The 21,207-nt window shown below is 42.9% G+C and overlaps 1 protein-coding gene across 2 annotated transcripts in view; it reads left to right on the top strand.

The window, feature by feature from the left end:
- The window catches only part of gnal (guanine nucleotide binding protein (G protein), alpha activating activity polypeptide, olfactory type), a 236,572-nt gene that overhangs the window by 72,198 nt on the left and 143,167 nt on the right, over nucleotides 1-21,207 (top strand). The window contains exon 5 of one of the 2 annotated variants that reach the window (XM_060900076.1): nucleotides 2,146-2,243. In XM_060900076.1, the coding sequence (XP_060756059.1) occupies nucleotides 2,146-2,243 (98 nt within the window). Of the gene's footprint in view, nucleotides 1-2,145; nucleotides 2,244-21,207 lie in introns of those variants that run through there. The other variant, XM_060900078.1, reaches the window with a different exon arrangement.

Raw genomic sequence — 21,207 nt, 5'->3', positions numbered from 1 at the left:
GAGAAAATCATGTGTGTAGAGTTAAAATTGTGGCTGAAAACACAGTTTAAATGAGAAAGTTTTAGCTTTTTTTTTCAGGCTGCCTACACTCTAAATTCCAAAGCCCCACTGGTTTGTAAGCACGTTTCATGAACCAAGTTATAGGATTTGTTGACAATTCGCATTGAGTTCGTTACACTTCTACCTGGTGTGAAGCACTGACAGTCATGTGGTTGTGACGTCATTGTAAACAAATCCGTTCTACTCATCCAGACGACTTCGCAACGGGGCCATTGCCAGATTTTTCCACTCTGGGACCCGTTCTCAAAAGATTTCATTTTGGGGCACCCAAAACGCCGGTGCCGTGTGGACACCAGGCCGAAACAATAAACAATTTTATCAGATTCACCTGAATCCATTGCCGTGTGGACAGGGCCTAAATGTGCAACCACAGCGGCTGGGTATTATTACCTCATCTGCATGTTTTTGAACTGTGGGAGGAAACTGGAGCAGCCGGCGGAAACCCACACAGACACAGGGAGAACATGCAATCTCCACACCGAAAGGCCCCTGTCGGCCATGAAGTTCGATCCCAGAACCTAATTCAAATATGCTGGTATACTATATATTTTTAAGTGTTTTTTTTTTTTACACCCCTGTAGCCAAGTCTGATTCAAAACAAAAGGGATGTATTTTTTTCCAGAGAGAATTATTTTATGATGAATAGCCTAATGCAATCTGTTGAATGTATTGTACTTTTGAATTTAATGCCTTGTATTGAGTGGTATGATGTGCTATCTCGGTCCACCCTTATAAACATGCTATATTGTGTTGGCAAATTGATTTCAGAGAAGATATTTTTGAAAATTTAATCACGTGCTTCAGTTCTTTTGGCCTTTATCATAAATGTCATTATTTAGCATGAGGTAAATTTGAAATAAACTCCAGTGATTACATTTTCTTCATATTAGAATTGAACATCATCAGCTTTATCATCAATCAATTAATATGTTGGTGTAGTAAATCCAAAATATCATTGTCTGTGTAACTCTAGAGTACTTTGCAAAAGTCTACATATAAAGGCACATATATAAAGCAATGCTGTCAAGCAAAATGCTTTCAGAACTTGAAAGAACTAACTTTGACTTTCAGAACTACAACTTGTAACTTTGACTTAAAGTCTAAGAGGATATTTGGCATGACAACCCTTTGTACACTGCATACAGTTTTATAGGAATATTGTCTGCTAAGTTTGTTTAAGCATCTTGCAGAATCTGGCAAAATATGTTTGGAGTCTTTGTCACAATCCATTCTGTTTTTGCAAGTAAAACCTCACAGAGAGCATTAATTTCTGTTGTTTTTTTTTAATGTAATATGTTACCTTCTTTACCAACATGCAAACATTTTTATGTAATGTTTAATTTTGGTTGGAAAAGTAACGTTTTGAAATCATAAATAAATAAATAAATACCCAATAATGTAGAAGTCATAAACATATACATCTAAGACAACATTAGCACAAAAATTTGGGTGCTTAAGACTTTTGCACACTAATGTATAAGTGAACACAAACATGAACATTTTTGGTCTGTTTTTATTTCATCTTATATGCTTCCTGAACACTTTAATTGTCCTGCTGTACATTTTCATTCTCTGAGCCCTTGGTTAAAACCTCACTCTGTAAAATGAATCCAGCAAAGAGAAAGCAGATCCCATGGTAATTCATAATCTTCTGAATGTTGTGTTTTACATGTGTAAAAAGTGGAATTCTGTTAAAAGTGGTGAAAGCCTGAATAATTCATATAAACGTCTCTTTATCCACAAACCTCACTCTTCTTTTCTCCATTTGACCAACAGCAAGGACTATAAAATATAAATGCAGACTGTGCATTGAAATTCACATGCTTAAGTCTTTGTTATAATATGCCTATATTATATAACAAAATATCTATATCAAGTGTATTGCAATGGTCCAAGAAATAGCTTTTCTTTTTCTGGTGTTGTTTCACTTTTCTTGGTTTAACTCCCTCCCGTTTCCTTTTTGCTTGATAATATTTTCAGTGTGATGCAAAGGATTCCCACAAACCTATGTCAGCAACTAGGAAAATAACACATTTTATTTCAATAAAGTAAATGACATGAGTTTCCCCCTGTTTTTTCCCACAGGAGTTTTTTGAGCACGCAAAACAGCTTTGGGATGATGAGGGTGTGAAAGCCTGCTTTGAAAGGTCCAATGAGTACCAGCTCATCGACTGTGCCCAATAGTGAGTACTTCTTCCTTTTCTGCAATCTTCATTTGTATAAGTTGTGCACACTGGACTTGGCTGTAATTAATTAAATCAATACATAATATTTTCCTTAACGCAGCATTGTTTTTCTTTGTACATCTTGAAATGACAGTAAATCTGTCATGGCATTATAATAATGAGAAATAAATAGGTAAGAAATACAATATATGTGATTTTTAATGATTGTTGCTTTATATACTGGTTATACTGTGGATTGATGGTTTTAAATAAAGTAAAATGTGGATATTTATGTTTACATGGAGAAGTAGAGAGTTATAGCAGTGAATCACAGTTTGACAAAGTGTGTCAGGAAACTTTACAGTATTCAATCATTAAAAAAATAACTAAATAAAAAATAAAACTGTACACTTGCAGTACAAATATCTCCATTGCTATCATCACCATTGTTTTGCTCCTTGATGGGAACATCTGTCTAAAGTGCAAGAAGTGAATTTCAATCAGTTTCAATCATAAAATCATGGTTTTCTCACAAATTATCTTCTCATTTAGGGAGGCTACTCTTACAAATTTTGTTCTAGAAATGCATTCTAAGTAACATATATTTTATGAATTATGATAGACTTATGTTTAAGTTAAAGTCTTCCTTAGTTATTTTTGTCTATTTACAGTAGCATCCAGTGACATGCATTCACACTTAAATGTGCTATTTAATAATAATAATAATAATAATAATAATAATAATAATAATAAAATCATCAATAAACAGTGTTGAAATGATCAAAATTAGCAGCAACATGCATCAAAGGAAGAAGAGAGTTGTTGAAGTTGCTGTGCTGTGCACTGGAAACTTTCTTTCTGGAGACTTTCTGCCTTGCAGGGTTTCTTTTATTTTTAGCTTGGTGTTTATTATTAAGTTTTGGGTCATAGAGGAAATCCAGTTGTTTACTTTTTGCTCATGTCATTCAGATGCAACTACATGTAGGCAGTACAATGTGAATGAATGCAATTTAAGACAATGGAAATATGTCTTCTGTCCTACTGGTCACTGCTACGTGGTTCCTGCATGTAATTTTTATAAAGTGAAACCACCTAAATTTTTCTAACCCAACCATGATTGAATATTTCACCTCTCACTATCCCATAGTCCCATCCATGTTTTTCCACTACTTCCTGCTGGAAATGAATGGGAATGAAATTTCAGGAGACCGATTTGAATACAGTGGACACATACCATGAGAGCATATTTTGATGAATTTAAGTAAGAATCTTTGGATTAGTGTTATATCAGTGTTGATTACCTGAATGATTAAAGGAGAATAAAAGACTCTTTCCAAAACTATTATTTTATAGCAATGCAATTAATGTTTATTTTAAACCTCCACATTCCTCAGTGTGTAGAGACTTACATTTCCCACCCTTATAACTACATATCATATAGTTTGAATGTCGTTCTTGAATAATTCAAATAATGTGAATTAGGATGAATAACTGAATAATAAGCTGGGATTTTAATGAATTAAGTCAATATATCTTATGTTATCTTAATTATTTGATCATTATAATTATATGCAGTATGTATGTAAAACACACAACATCTCTTCAGATATTTGAATCCCTTCAATGACGTGTGTGTGTGTGTGTGTGTGTGTGTGTGTGTGTGTGTACTTGCTACATGTTGAGGATTAGAACCCATTTTTAACCAGCAGAGTTGACATTTTTGGGAAGTGAGGACATTTTGGCTGGTCCTCGCTTTTTCAAAAGGCTGTTTGAGGGTTAAAACTTAGTTTTAGGGTTCAGGTAACAGTTAGGTTTAGGTTAGGGTAAGGATCGGGTTGAGGCATTTAGTTGTGATGGGTAAGGGGTAATGCATTGTCAATGAGTGTCCCCACAAAGAATGAAATGGAGGGACGACAGCAACAGAGAATGCAACTGAGTTTAGGCTGTGCTTTCAGCTTTAAATGACATGTTTGTCAATGCTCTTGACAGGAGGAGTAACTCGGAGCATCTCAGCTTGTGTTGGTTCAGTGGATGGGGAGATTAACTTGCTCTTTAGGTGGTGCCACTCGAGCAGTCATTTCTTCTAGCAGAGAGTGAAGTAACTGCTCCCACAGGAGAATAAATCTCAAACCTCATAATGCACTACTATCCTATTAACATCAATTTGTGTGATCCATAAGGCACAAGTCTGACCACAAATAGGCATTGTATGTCAGTCTGCTTTCATTACATATTTTGAGATGCTTTTACTCTCTCAGCCAATTCTGGAAACCTGTCAGATATTAGGGTAGTGTAGAAAATTAGCCATTCAGCAGAACACCAGTCCTATTTTGAAGATATATTCCAGTTTTCCAGCTAACTGTTTGAGAATGACTTAAAATAATTAAGAGAAATTACACTTTAAAAAAATTCATTGTTATCCTGTCTGCTGTGAGTAATTAGGTATTGTTAATCATGGAGCGTGAAAAGTATACTGGGGGAATATCAACCTTATCTCCATCACAGCAACAAAAATTGACTGTCTGATTTGAAGCATAAGCTTCACACACACACACACACACACACACACACACACACACACACACACACACACACACAATATAATATATACAGTGCTCAGCGTAAATGAGTACACCCCCTTTGAAAAGTAACATTTTAAACAATATCTCAGTGAACACAAACAATTTCCAAAATGTTCAAAAGACGAAGTTTAATATAACGTCTGTTTAAATTATAACATGAAAGTAAGGTTAATAATATAAACTTATATTACACATTTTTCAGTTTTACTCAGATTAGGGTGGTGCAAAAATGAGTACACCCCACAACAAAAACTACTACATCTAGTACTTTCTATGGCCTCCATGATTTTTAATGACAGCACCAAGTCTTCTAGGCATGGAATGAACAAGTTGGCGACATTTTGCAACATCAATCTTTTTCCATTCTGCAACAATGACCTTTTTTTAGTGACTGGATGCTGGATGGAGAGTGATGCTCAACTTGTCTCTTCAGAATTCCCCAAAGAAAATAATTTCTTTGCACTACAAAGGTGAAGGCTGCAAGAAGATCAGCAAAGCTTTACTTATCAGTCAGAATACTTTAGCAAAAGTGGTACAAAAATTTAAGAAAGATGGAAATGCAACCATCTCACAGAGATGTCCAGGTCGTCCACGGAAGTTAACACCTCGACAGGAGTGTCTTCTGATGAGAAGGGTTGAAGAAAATCGGCATGCAAGTTCACTGCAGTTACCTAAAGAAGTAGAAAGCCAAACTGGGGTGACTATTTCCCGTGACACAATACAGCATACACTACAGAGGAATGGCATGCATGGATGCCTTCCACGAAAGAAGCCTCTCCTAAAGCCCAGGCACAAAAAAGCCCGCCTAGATTTGGCCAGGGCCCATGCTGACAAAGATGAAGACTACTGGGACTGTATAGTCTGGAGTGATGAGACCAAGATAAATGTTTTTGGAACTAATGGCTTCAAAACTGTATGGCATCACAAAGGTGAGGAATACAAAGAAAAATGCATGGTGCCTACAGTGAAACATGGTGGTGGCAGTGTCCTTATGTGGGGCTGCATAAGTGCTGCTGGTGTCGGGGAGCTGCATTTCATTGATGGCATCATGAATTCACAGACGTATTGCTCTATACTGAAAGAGAAGATGCTATCATCACTCCATGCCCTTGGTGGTCGTGCACTTTTCCAACATGACAATGATCCTAAACACACATCTAAGGCCACTGTTGGATTTCTGAAGAAGAAGAACAGGGTGAAAGTGATTCAGTGGCCAAGTATGTCTCCTGATCTGAACCCAATTGAACACCTCTGGGGAATTCTGAAGAGACAAGTTGAGCATCCAGCATCCAGTCACTAAAAGAGGTCATTGTTGAAGAATGGAAAAAGATTGATGTTGCAAAATGTCACCAACTTGTTCATTCCATGCCTAGAAGACTTGGTGCTGTCATTAAAAATCATGGAGGCCATAGAAAGTACTAGATGTAGTAGTTTTTGTTGTGGGGTGTACTCATTTTTGCACCACCCTAATTTGAGTAAAACTGAAAAATGTGTCATCTAAGTTTATATTATTAACCTTACTTTCATGTTATAAGTTAAACAGATGTTATATTAAACTTTGTCTTTTGAATATTTTGGAAATTGTTTGTGTTCATTGAGATATTGTTAAAATGTTACTTTTCAAAGGGGGTGTACTCACTTACGCTGAGCACTGTGTGCGCGCGCGCATATATATATATATATATATATATATATATATATATATATATATATATATATCGGCACGGTGGTGTAGTGGTTAGCGCTGTCACCTCACAGCAAGAAGGTCCGGGTTCGAGCCCCGTGGCCGGCGAGGGCCTTTCTGTGTGGAGTTTGCATGTTCTCCCCGTGTCTGTGTGGGTTTCCTCTGGGTGCTCCGGTTTCCCCCACAGTCCAAAGACATGCAGGTTAGGTTAACTGGTAACTCTAAATTGACCGTAGGTGTGAATGTGAGTGTGAATGGTTGTCTGTGTCTATGTGTGTCAGCCCTGTGATGACCTGGCGACTTGTCCAGGGTGTACCCCGCCTTTCGCCCATAGTCACCTGGGATAGGCTCCAGCTTGCCTGCGACCCTGTAGAACAGGATAAAGCGGCTAGAGATAATGAGATGAGATGAGATAAAGCAAACACGCATAGGATACATAGCACATAGGATAAGGCTAACACAGAGCCTCTGAGTCTAGTTATAGTCAGTGAAAAATAGATAACCTGCTGGTGGTAAAGTGCTGTCAAAACAGCCAATCAATGTCAGCCATGTGAACTATGCATCAGCTGTATTCGAGCCAACACAAATACTCCACTATATTTGCATATGTGTGTATCTACATGTGATCAAAGGTACATCCCCCTCATAATGTGAAAGTTTCTGAGAGAAGTGAGGTACGACATAACTCATGTCATGCTCAAGGAGACACAATATATGCTCTGCAGCACTCTGTTTATTTATATATATATATATATATATATATATACACACACACACACATTTTATATATATATATATATATATATATATATATATATATATATATATATATATATAATGTATATAGGGTTGAAAGGGTTGAAAGAGCAGCTGGAACGGATGTGGAAGGTCAAGGGTTGTGTGGTCCCCGTGGTAGTGGGGGCACTTGGGGCAGTAACCCCCAAACTGGGAGAGTGGCTCCAGCAAATCCCAGGAACAACATCTGAAGCCTCAGTCCAGAAGAGTGCAGTCCTAGAAACATCGAAGATACTGCGCAGAACCCCCAAACTCCCAGGCCTCTGGTAGAGGACCCGAGCTTGAGGATGACATGGATTACCCCCCCCCCACCGGGGGTGAGAAGGAGATTTTATATATATATATATATATATATATATATATATATATATATATATATATGCACACACACAGATCATGAAATATGCACAATCTCTCATTTTTCTAATCTATGAGACAGTGCTGCAGAGCACATATTGTGTCTCTTCGAGCATGACATCAGTTATGTCATACATCATTTCCCTCAGAAACTTTCACATTATGAGGGGGCTGTACCTTTGAACACATGTAGATGCACACACATGCAAATATAGTGGAGTGTTTGCTTTGGCTTGAATATAGCTGATGCATAGCTCGTATGGTTGACACTGATTGGCTGCTTTGACAGGACTTCACCACCAGGAGGTTATCTGTTTTTTACTAAATATAACTAGGCTCAGAGGTTGTGTGTTAGCCTTATCCTGTGTGCTATGTATCCGATGTGTGTTTATTTTATTTTATATATAAAACTATACAGTGCCTTGCAAAAGTATTCATCCCCCTTGGTGTTTGTCCTGTTTTTTGGCATTCCAAGCTGGAATTAAAATGGGTTTTTGGAGGGTTAACACAATTTGATTTACATAACATGCCTACCATTTTAAAGGTGAAATTTTATTATTATTATTATTATTATTATTATTATTATTATTGTGACACAACCAATAATTAAGATGATAAAATAGAAATCTGGAGTGTGCATAAGTATTCACCCCCTTTCGTATGAAACCCCTAAATAAGAGCTGGTCCAACCAATTCACTTCATAAGTCACATAATTAGTTAAGATCCACCTGTGTGCAATCAGAGCGTCACATGATCTCTTACATGATGTCTGTATAAATCAAGCTGTTCTGGAAGGACCCAGACTCTGCTACACTACTAAGCAAGCAACATGAAAACCAAGGAGCCCTCCAAACAGGTCAGAGACAAAGTTGTGAAGTATAGATCAGGGTTGGGTCATAAAAAATATCCCAAACTTTGAATATCCCATGGAGCACCATTCAATCCATTATAGCAAAATGGAAAGAATATGGCACCACCACAAACCTGACAAGAGAAGGCAGCCCACCAAAACTCACAGACCGGGTGAGGAGGGCATTAATCAGAGATGCAACAAAGACACCAACAATCACGCTGAGGGAGCTGCAAAGATCCACAGTGGAGATGGGAGTATCTGTCCATAGGACCACTTTAAGCCATACACTCCACAGAGTGGGGCTTTATGGAAGAGTGGCCAGAAAAGTCGTTGCTTCAAAAAAACACTTTTGGAGTTTGCCCAACAGCATGTGGCAGACTCCCCAAATACATGGAAGAAGATTCTCTGGTTAAATGAGACAAAAATTGAATTTTTTTGCCATCATGGGTGTAGCGGTTCGGGGAGAAGGGTGGAGCACAGAAGACGGCAGGACAGAGTTGCGGGTTGATCAAGTGTTTTATTGCTACACTTTTCAGTCTAACAACTATGTGAACTTTACAGACACACACACACACTTGGCGGCTGGTTCGGGAAGAGCTTCTCTGCTCTCTGCTCTCCTTCTTTAAGTAGGGCATGGTCACTGGGAAGACACACACAGGTTAATTGACGTCAGGTGTAGTGATTCTGCCACTTACCTTCCCTGACTCTGCCCTCCTGTCACAGACCGGCACTTGACCACGCCCCCGCTGCCACATACCCCCACCGCCCGACTCAGGCCGGGCGGCCATCCGGACTGCAGCCGACTCCCCCCCCCCCCCCCGACGGGAGAGGAAGTCCGCCACGACCATCTGTGCCCCTGGCCTGTGGACCACCTTGAAATTGAAGGGTTGGAGTGCCAGATACCAACGGATGATCTGCGCGTTGTCATCCTTCATGCGGTGGAGCCACTGGAGGGGCGCGTGGTCCAAACAGAGGGTGAAAGGGCGCCCCAGCAGGTAGTAACGGAGGGCGAGGACCACCCACTTAATTACCAGACACTCTTTTTCTATGGTGCTGTAGCGCCCTTCACGCACCGACAGCTTCCTACTGATGTATAGGACTGGGCAGTCCTCCACCTCCTGGGACAAAACCGCCCCCAGCCCTCTGTCCGATGCATCGGTCTGTAACATAAAGGGGAGAGAAAAGTCAGGGGAGTGTAAAAGTGGTCCCCCACACAGTGAAGCCTTTACCTCAGAAAAAGCCCACTGGCATTGCTCCGTCCACTGGACCGGATCTGGTGCCCCCTTTTTAGTGAGATCAGTCAGCGGGCTGGTGACGTCCGAATAATTAGGTATAAACCTCCGATAATAGCCAGCCAGCCCCAGGAACTGTCTCACCCCCTTTTTGGTCTTGGGCCTCGGGCAGGCCACAATTGCTGCGGTCTTGTTAATTTGGGGACGCACCTGCCCGTTGCCCAAGTGGAAGCCCAGATACCGTACTTCCACCCACCCAATTGCACACTTCTTCGGGTTGGCTGTGAGACCCGCTCGCCTCAGCGACCTAAGGACGGCCCTCAGATGTTCGAGATGCCTCGGCCTTAGTCATTGCTATAGATGATAATATCATCGAGGTAGGCGGCCGCATAGATGGCGTGGGGGCGGAGGACCCTGTCCATCAGCCGCCGAAATGTAGCAGGCGCCCCAAACAGCCCGAACGGAAGTGTGACGAATTGGTGTAAACCGAACGGTGTGGAAAAGGACGTTTTTTCTCGGGATAGTGGAGTCAAGGGGATCTGCCAGTATCCCTTTGTCAAATCCAGTGTCGAATAAAAGCGAGCCGTGCCTAGTCGATCGAGCAACTCATCAATCCGAGGCATTGGGTATGCGTCAAATTTAGACACCGCGTTGACTTTTCTATAGTCCACACAGAACCGGACCGACCCGTCGGCCTTGGGTACCAAGACCACCGGGCTGCTCCAGTCACTGTGGGACTCCTCGACGATGCCCATTTCAAGCATGGCTTTGAGTTCTTCCTGAACCACCTTTTTTGTGTTCGGGTAGCCTGTAGGGGTGGCTACGCACTACCACCCCTGGGGGCGTGTCTATGTGGTGCTCTATGAGGTCAGTGCGACCGGGCAGGGATGAGAACACATCCGAAAACTCAGTCTGCAACTGGGCAACCTCCGCGAGTTGGGTCGGGAAGAGGTGGTCTCCACAGGGGACCGGAGGGGTACATGACGCCAATGCCCCTTTTTGAACCTCCGGCCCCAGCTCCGCCTTCTCCGGAACCACCGACACCAATGCCATGGGGACCTCCTCATTCCAGAGTTTAAGCAGATTGAGGTGGTAAATCTGTAGTGCCCCACCCCTGTCCGTTCGCCTCACCTCGTAGTCGACGTCCCCGACTCGCCGTGTGACCTCAAAGGGCCCTTGCCACTTGGCGACCAATTGGAGCTCAATGTGGGCAACAGTACGAGTACTTTATCTCCCAGTGCGAACTCTCTAAGGCGCATACCCTTGTTGTACAGGCGGGTTTGCCGTTCTTGGGCCTGCCGCAAATTCTCCTGGGTTAGGTGGGTGAGGGTGTGGAGTTTTGCACGCAGGTCCATAACATATTGAATTTCGTTTTTGCTTTGTGAAGGTCCCTCCTCCCAATTTTCCCGCAGCACATCTAGAATGCCGCGCGGCTTACGCCCATATAATAATTCGAACGGGGAGAACCCCGTGGAGGCTTGGGGGACCTCTCGCACTGAAAACAGCAAGGGCTCGAGGCACTTATCCCAATTACGTACGTCCTCACTTACGAATTTTTTAATTATGTTCTTGAGGGTGCAGTTGAACCGTTCCACTAAACCGTCCGTTTGTGGGTGATATATGCTGGTGCGGATCGGCTTAATCCCCAATAACCCATACAGTTCGTGCAGTGTCCGTGACATAAACGTGGTGCCTTGATCAGTCAGAATCTCTTTCGGGATTCCAACTCGGGAGATAACGCGGAAGAGCGCCTCCGCAATATTGCGTGCTGAGATATTGCACAGAGGCACTGCTTCCGGGTATCGCGTTGCATAGTCCACCAGAACTAATATAAAGCGGTACCCTCGTGTTGACCGATCTAATGGCCCGATGAGATCCATCCCAACTCTTTCGAACGGGGTCTCGATTAATGGTAGAGGGCGCAAAGGTGCTTTTGGAATGGCCACTGGATTTACTAACTGGCATTCGCGGCACGCCGTACACCACCTACGAACGTCGCCGCGAATCCCCGGCCAATAGAATCGGGCCATTATTCGGGCTAGTGTCTTATCCTGCCCTAAGTGTCCAGCCATGGGATTAAAGTGAGCCGCCGGGAATACCAATTCCCGGCGGCTCTTTGGAATTAAAAGCTGCGTGACTCGCTCTTTCGTCTGAGTGTCCTGCGTCACTCGGTATAATCTATCCTTCATAATAGCAAAATAGGGGAAGGACGGGGTGGCGTTCGGCGGGAGCGTTTGACCATCGATTACTCTCACTTGGTCAAACGCATGCCGCAGAGTCTCGTCTCGCGACTGTTCTAATGGGAAATCCGCGAGGGATTCCCCGAGAGAGAGAGGAGGGGCCTGTGGCTCCTCACTCTGACGCGGAGATGACGTAGACGGCTCTGTGACAGCTGCTCCCGCCAAGGCGACACCGGGACCTCCCCCTGCTGAAGTATGGCAGGACCCGCTCTCCACTAAACGGCTCGTCAACTCCCCGAATCCCGGCCAATCTGTCCCCAAAATTATCGAGTGGGTGAGGCGAGGATTAACCGCCGCCTTGACTATGAATTTTTCCTCTCGGAAAAAAATGTGGACTGACACCAAAGGGTAGCTGTGAACATCCCCGTGCACACACAACACCTTCACCCCCTGTGCTCCCCCAATGCCTCGTTTTGTACCAGGCTTTGGTGAATTGAGGTTTGATTACAACCGGAATCCACCAACGCCTGATATGTATCCCCTTGAATACCCACCAGTATGCGATATGCTCCGGCCCGATCGAGGGCGGCCTCTGGTGCGTCAGGGATCCGAACCACCGTGCCCACCTGCATTGCCGTGCACTGCTGTTGGAGGTGGCCCATCTCCCCGCAGCGCCAGCAAACCGGCCCGGGCTTCCTCTCTGCACCGGTGTTCTGGGGCTCACTCACCTGAGGGGGGGAGAGACAGACGCAGGAGGGAGAAACGGGAGGGCACCGCGGGTGCGGCGGGCCGGCTGGGGTGGTGCCGGCCCCCGCCTCCACGGTGGGGGAATGGAGTGAGGACGGGACACAGGAGGAGGGGGAGAGAGAGAAGAGGAGAGAAGAGAAGAAGCTGTCTGCTGTCCTGCCGCCGGAACAGCCGCCAAATGGTCCTCCGCCAGCTCGATGGCCTGATCCAGCGACGCCGGGCGGTGGCACTGGACCCACTCCGCGGTTCCTGCTGGCAAGCACGCGATGAACTGTTCCAGTACCACCTGGTCGATGATCCCCTCGGTGTCACGGTTGTCGGCCCTCAACCACCGCCAGCAGGTGTCCCGGAGTTGCTGGCCAAACGCGAATGGCCGGCTGACTTCCTCCAAGCGCAGAACGCGTAAGCGCTGGCGCTGCTGTTCGGGGGTGCGCCCCACACGCTGGAGGATGGCCCGGCGAAGGTCTGCGTAGGCCAGCCGGCGGTCAGCAGGGAGCTGTAGCGCGGCCAGCTGCACCTCTCCCGTTAGCAGGGGGAGGAGGCGCGCCGCGTGCTGATCCATCGGCCACCCCGAGGTCTCCGCGACTTGCTCAAAGAGCATGATGAAAGCCTCGGAGTCATCCTGCAGGCCCATCTTTGTCAGGGTGAGGGGGGACAGGCCTGCGGTGGAAGCGTCGGTAGTCCCCACTGACGTGAGGAGGTGCCGGAACGCCTGTCGATCCTCTTGCTGGGCCAACACCAGGGCCTCGAAACGCTGCTCCTGCTCCTTACGGAGCGTGACTAGCGCCTGGTGCTGGCTTTGCTGGGCCGTGGCGAGGGCGTGGACCAGGTCGGCGAACGGGGAAGACTCCATGGGATGGCTCGGCATCTGTGCTCCAGGTCCCGGGTTTCGGCACCACTGTAGCGGTTCGGGTAGAAGGGTGGAGCACAGAAGACGGCAGGACAGAGTTGCGGGTTGATCAAGTGTTTTATTGCTACACTTTTCAGTCTAACAACTATGTGAACTTTACAGACACACACACACTCGGCGTCTGGTTCGGGAAGAGCTTCTCTGCTCTCTGCTCTCCCTCTTTAAGTAGGGCGCGGTCACTGGGAAGACACACACAGGTTAATTGACGTCAGGTGTAGTGATTCTGACACTTACCTTCTCTGACTCCGCCCTCCTGTCACAGACCGGCGCTTGACCACGCCCCCGCTGCCACAGTGAGAAATGGCATGTGTGATGCAAACTCAACACCCTGAGAATACCATCCTTGGTGGTGGCAGCATCATGCTGTGGGGATGTTTTTCATCTGCAGGGACAGGAAAGCTGGTCAGAACTGAAGGAATGATGGATGGCACTAAATACAGGGCAATTCTGGAGGAGAACCTGTTTGAGTCAGCCAGAGGTTTGAGACTAGAATGAAGGTTCACGGTCTAGCAGGACAATGGCCCTAAACATACTGCTAAAGCTACACTGGAGTGGTTTAAAATGAAACATTTAAATGTCTTGGAATGGCCTAGTCAAAGCCCAGACCTCAATCCAATTGAGAATCTGTGGCATAACTTGAAGATTGCTGTACACCAACGCAACCCATCTAACTTGAAGGAGGTGGAGCAGTTTTGCCTTGAGGATTGGGCAAAAATCCCAGTGGCTAGATGTGCTAAGCTGCAAAAGGTGGCGGCACGGTGGTGTAGTGGTTAGCACTGTCGCCTCACAGCAAGAAGGTTTTGGGTTCAAGCCCAGTGGCCAATGGGGGCCTTTCTGTGTGGAGTTTGCATGTTGTCAGCGTGGGTTTCCTCCGGGTGCTCCAGTTTCCCCCACAGTTCAAAGACATGCAGTTAGGTTAACATGGGACGGCCTTGGGCTGAAGCACTCTTGAGCAAGATACTTAACCCTGACTGCTCTGGGTGTGTGTGCGCACGCGTGTTCACTGCTTCAGATGGGTTAAATGCAGAGGATGAATCTCACTGTGCTTGAAGTGTGCATGTGACAAATAAAGGTTTCTTCTTCTTCTATAAAGTATTGACTTTGGGGGGGAATACTTATGCACACTCCAGATTTCTGTTTCTTCATCTTAATTATTGTTTGTGTCACAATAATTAAGTGCACCCTTGGCATTCGACAAATTAAGTGCACCCTTGGCATTCGAAGCTTGTATTGCCTCCTTTACAGAAATAACTTCTTTTCTACATTTTGCATAATTGTCCACCAGATCTCTGATGTCTGGATGCTGAAAATTTTGACCACACTTCCATGCAAAATTCCTTCAGCTGCAAGATGTTTGAGCATTGTCTTGCATGCACTGCCCTTTTCAAATATACCCACATTATTTCAATGGGGTTCAAAACTTGGCAATTCTATCGCCTTCCATTTCTTCTTTTTCAGCCATTCCTTGGTGAATTTGCTCATGTGCTTTGGATCTTGTTGAAAGGTCCATCTCCAGTTCAACTTCAACTTTTGAAAAGGTGGCCTCACATTGTCTTCAAGCACTCTTTGATATGATTCAGAATTCATAATTGAATCAATGAATGCAAGTTTAAGTCAATGAAGCTGCTCATGCATACTATCTATACTGCTCATGCATGCTAATGATGAGCAGTATAGATCATGGATGGATGGATTACAAATTAAAATTAAATATTATGTTACTGTTATATTAAATGGCTTTTGTTTATTTGACTGATTTAACATTTACGATATTTTAGTTTCGTTGTAATCTAAGTAAGATCATGAGGGCTATAGTGACTAGAGTACATGGTTCGCACCTCGTTTGTTTGTTTGTTTATATCCCTTCCAGGGGGACTCACTTACATCAGATCTGATGTTTGCCCCTGAGAATGAGATGTAAAGAGAACAAAAGTGCAGCAGTGAAGCCTCATTAAAAGATTTCATGCACATATTGGTCAAGATGAATTTTGTAAAATTTCATAATTGGTGCTTGTATATTAATGACACTACTACAAATTAATTGTACATGGATATGATGGTAGGTGATTTGTACCATACTGAAAATAAACACGTGCTTCTTTTTCCAGCTTCTCCCATTAGGGGTCACCACAGCAGCTCATTCAATTTATGAGCTGCATATTTGAGTTGGCATAGGTTTTACATTGGATGCCCTTCCTGACGCAACCCTCCCCAATCTGTCCGGGATTGAGACTGGCATTAAGTATGCACTGGCTTGTGCAACCACAGTGGCTGGGTATTTTTACTTTAACTGCTTGTCTTTAAATTGTGGTGAAAACATGGAAACTCCACACAGAATGGCCCCCATCTGCCATGAGGTTTGAACCCGGAAGCTTTTTGCTGTGAGGTGACAGTGCTAACCACTGCACCACCATTATAAAACACATGCTTATTGGCTGCTAATTCAGCCAGTCTCATTTCTATGCATATTAACTATAAAAGATCTATTTAAAATCCATATGAATTTGTATTAATACCATAATCATTACTGGACAGAGACTGCCAATTAGTCTAACTTGCAATTCATACATAAAAATTATTTTAATGAAAAAGAATGAAAGATGACCCCTCCACTAAGCTTTTTTGCTCTAAAACATCTCATTCATCTAATTATCTCTAGCCGCTTTATCCTTCTACAGGGTCGCAGGCAAGCTGGAGCCTATCCCAGCTGACTACGGGCGAAAGGCGGGGTACACCCTGGACAAGTCGCCAGGTCATCACAGGGCTAACATAGAGACACAGACAACCATTCACATTCACACCTACGGTCAATTTAGAGTCACCAGTTAACCTAACCTGCATGTCTTTGGACTGTGGGGGAAACCGGAGCACCCGGAGGAAACCCACGCGGACACGGGGAGAACATGCAAACTCCACACAGAAAGGCCCTCGCTGGCCCTGGGGCTCGAACCCAGGACCTTCTTGCTGTGAGGCGACAGCGCTAACCACTACACCACCGTGCCGCCCGCTCTAAAACATCAGTATGAAATTTAAACTTTCATATAAAATTAGGCCTGCTAATTATTATGAAGTTGCAAGCTGAGTCCAGGCTTTAAAATAATTTTCTTTTAAACTTAAAAAAAAAAAGTTTAAACATTTTAAAGCATGGACACTAACTTTCAATACAATTTTGTTCACATTTTGATTCAATAAGTATAATTTCCACAGAGAATGTTCAAGAAATACAAGAAAAGTTAAGACTGGGTTCTTAAATAGTTTTTCTCCCCATCCCACCATCACTCCCTACACTGTAATGACATCTAAATGTTTAAAGGTCCAGGCTTACCTGATAGTTGTTTGAACTTAAAAAAAAAAAGCGGATATTTTTTCAAGGCAAGGCAAGTTTATTTATATAGCACATTTCATACACAATGGCAGTTCAATGTGCTTTACAGAAGTAAAAACAAAAACAGTAAACAATAGAGAAATAAAATTACATAAAATAATTTTATCTTTATTCTAAAATAATTAATTAAAAGAATTAAAAGAAAATAATAAGAATTAAACAATAGTAGAAATAAAATATTAAAATGCCAAAAAGAAAAAGGAGAAAAAGAAAGAAAGAAAAAAAAAAAACTAGCAGAATAAATTTCAGTCAAGCTTTCTTGAGTCATTAAATGGTCAGGCGTAGAACTTCATTTTTGTAGTGTGATTTTTTTTTTTTTTTACTTTTTTAAAACCGTGGACATAAACACTGCCTGATTAAGTTGCTGTGTCAAAGAGCATGGCCATATCAATATTGAACTCGCCTCCAGGGACTCAGTAGTGACCAATACAGGATAATAATGCACTCTGCCCCCTCACTTGCTTACTCTTTGTGTCTCTTAAGGCTAGGAATATGTCTGTGCTTGAATTGATTGAGTGCTATATCTGGCAACACATTCCAGGCTACTGGAACATGCAGAGTACAAAGTCAGATGTGCTCTCATGCAATAGAAAAAGCATAGTCTGCTTGTTAATGGGCTACATTTTTATTCACACAATTATTTATGTTAGATCTTGGATCAGTAGTTGGCTTTCTTTATGTCTCTTCAGATGCTTAAGAAGCTTCCTGATTTCCTGGTTGACCTCTTACATTTACTTGCTTCTTTTAACTTAAATAATTGTGTACAGTTTGTCAAGCATAAATATTGCAATATAATTGTAATTTTTTAATGTTTAAGTAAATAATTTCTTTCCAAACCTGAATAATAGTACAGCACAAAACTCTTCCTCTCTCCAGCTCACATCAGTAGGAAGTATCGTAGGTGTTTCAGGCTGTTCAGGGCCTGGTCCTGTTCTCTCTGACTACAGAGAACAGTGTTCTCTAGATTGTGAGGCACAGAGTAAACACACAGTTAGCTGCCATAGATAGACACATACTAGAGGTGGACAGGAGGCCTAGTGGCTGTTTGAATAGGATGGAATTTGTAGACAGAGAAATTGAATAAATAAAAAGTTCTGTAAATTGTACACAGATGTTGTACATGAGGAGTAATACCATTCAATAAGATTGGCAGTTATGACAGTTTGTACATTAATTCTAAATGTACACATAGTAACAGTGAGCCATGTTAGTCACTGTATTCAATATCTACATTGATGATACTGTAGCTGTTTGTATACTCTAACATTCTCACAAGACATGTTAATGTCCAAGCCATAACGATTCATTGTTAAAGAACCATCCATAAATGTGTGTGTGTGTGTGTGTGTGTGTGTGTGTGTGTGTGTGTGTGTGTGTGTGGTGTACAAGTAGTACAGCATTGACATTTGAATTCTTATTCATGCTCTCCAGAAACATGAAGAAACCGTGGAAATGTCCATTCATACATCAATTTAGCATTAGAAGAATTATACCGATATGCAATCAATCTGTCAGACATATTTCTCTCTCAGGGCCCGTTTACACGAGGACGCTGTCGGGTAAAAACGACTAAATATTTTATCGGAAGTGCCTTTCATCTACACGGGGACGGTGTTTCCGAGGCTGAAAAACGGAAAAAATTGAAAACGCCTTCCAGAGTGGATAAGTTAAAAACAGCCCCCGTTGCATATCCGTCTAAACTACCCAATACGCGAAACTCTGCTTGGATCTGCTCACGTCGGGTACGCGTTTACGGCATACATATGTCATATACTGTACATGCCAGCCCGGGAAGTAAGCAAGTAAGTAAAAAAGTAAGAGCATGTCTGATTACATCGATCCAACGGACCTTCAAGCTGCCCTGTGTTTTAATGCAGTAGATATGTTTTCCTGCTCACCCGCTCGGCTGGAGCTCCTCAGTTTGGTGTCGCCAAGTTACACACACACACACGCGCGCCGCCTATTCAAGCCGCTCGTGAAACCATAAACCTGAGACTGAAAACAAAACTAGCAGCCGAACGGGTTTATTTTCCTGAGATGGACACTGCCTTTTCTCTTCTTCACCGAAATAAGAGTGAGTGTTACTTAATAAAGGTAGATTAAAAGAGTTTCGGTTTGCTCCTGCTCCTCCCTCGAGCACTACAGTACCTCAGCCGGACCGGTGTTCTGTAAAGTTATCCTAGCAAGTTCGCATACAGACCGTTTTATTATTCAAAACAAGTCATTACAAATTGTTTGACTCGGCCAAAGACTCGACCAATACGCACAAAACATAAAAATCAGCAAATGCGTGAAATTCTCACCGATTTTTTATCAGCCCAGCTGATCGGTGGGACAAAACTAATGTTGAATTTTCCTACCCTCCTGGATTTCGCGCATGCACAGTAGGCTTGGTAGGACAAATCCAAGAGGTAGGATAACTTTACAGAATAGCGGCGCAGATGTGCAGATCAGACAAGACGGAAGACGTTGCGCATGCGTGCAGATATAGCGGAGACATTTATGCATCACCATATAGACGCAGATTTCCTCCTTGAAAACGGTCGTGTAGACACGGAAAAAAGTGAGAACGAAAACGGACTTTTGCGTTTTTGTTTCAGACCGTCCCCGTGTAAAGTGGGCCTCAATCCCAAATCAGAAGTTGGGACAGTATGGAAAATTTACTTTGACTTGTATTTCACTGCAGACAGTATGAACCCAAGATATTTTGTGTTTTGTCTGGTCAACTTCATTTCATTTGTTAATATACATCAATTCCTGCATTTCAGCCCTGCAACATATTCCAAAAAAAGTCAGGATGGGGGCAATTTAGGGTCAACTTCATTTCATTTGTTAATATACATCAATTCCTGCATTTCAGTCCTGCAACATATTTAAAAAAAGTCAGGACAGGGGCAATTTAAGGCTAGTAATGAGGTAAAACAATTAAGTAATGATGTGATTTGAAACAGGTGATGTCAGTAGGTGATTGTAATCATGAGTTGGTACAAAATCAGTATCCAGGAAATGCCTAGTCTTTGAGGAGCGTAGATTAGCCAAGTATCTCCAGTTTGTCAAGAAATGCACGAGACAGTTATTGAAATGTTTATAAACGGTGTTCCTCAAAGAAAGATGTGAAGGGATTTGAATATTTCTCCCTCTATGGTGCACAATATCATTAAGTGATTCAAGGAATCTGGAGGAATTTTGGTGTGTAAAGGGCAAGGGCACAAGCCTAAGCTGAACACCCATGATCTCTGATCCCTCAGATGGCACAGCATCAAGACCCATCATTCATCTATAGCTGATATAACCACGTGGGCTTGGGATTACTTTGCTAAACCTTTGTAAGGCGTTACAATACTGATTTAGAGAGGTAAATCTTTACTGTGCAAAGAGGAAAACTTGTATTATCTGTGTCCGGAAGCACTGACTTCTCTGGGCTCAGAGACATCTGGGATGGAGCATCACACAATGGAAACATATTGTGGTCGGATGAATCCGTATTCCAGGTCTTTTTTATGTAAGAAATGGACACCATGTGCTCTGGACCAAAGATGAAAAGGACCATCCAGAATGTTACTAGCAACAAGTCCAAAAGCCAGGGTGTGTCATGGTATGGGGTTGTGTCAATGCCCTTGGCAAAGGTATCTTACACATCTGTGATGGCAGCATTAATGCAGAAAAGTAAATTGAGCTTTTAGAGCAACATATGCTGCCTTCAAGACAACATGTTTTCCAGGGATATTTCAACAAGATGGTGCAAAACCATGTTCTGCAAACATTACAATGGCATGACTATGGTAGGAGAAAGTGATTGTCCCCTCTGTCCCCAATACAGAATGTGTTGCGAATGTTGAAACAAAAAATATGATGACCCTGTACTGTTGCACACTTTAAGACCTGTTTGCAGGAAGAATGGGGCAAAATAACACCTGAAGTACATCATCACCTGGTGTCTTCAATCTTTCAATGCCTTTTAAGTGTTGAGAATGAATGGCAACATTCCAAAGTGAGAAATGCCTTACCATCACAACTGGTTTTTGAAGTGTGCTGCAAGAATCAAAATTTAAATGTGCTTATCTTGAAACAACAATAGAATTCATGAGGTAAACATCAACTAATGCACTGTTGTATTGGTTTCAGTGCAATACAGGTCAAAGATTATTTACAAGTTATTGTTTCAAGTTTTTATTTCAATTTTAACATCCCAAATTTTTCTGATTTAGGATTGTATATTGTTGGGTAAATCATTAACTTCTCAGTTGATTTCTTCT

Source organism: Neoarius graeffei, chromosome 19 (genome assembly GCF_027579695.1).
Source record: "Neoarius graeffei isolate fNeoGra1 chromosome 19, fNeoGra1.pri, whole genome shotgun sequence".
NCBI classification, from domain to species: domain Eukaryota; kingdom Metazoa; phylum Chordata; class Actinopteri; order Siluriformes; family Ariidae; genus Neoarius; species Neoarius graeffei.
Note: the sequence above shows the minus strand (reverse complement) of the source record. Positions and strands in the feature narration are given on the sequence as shown.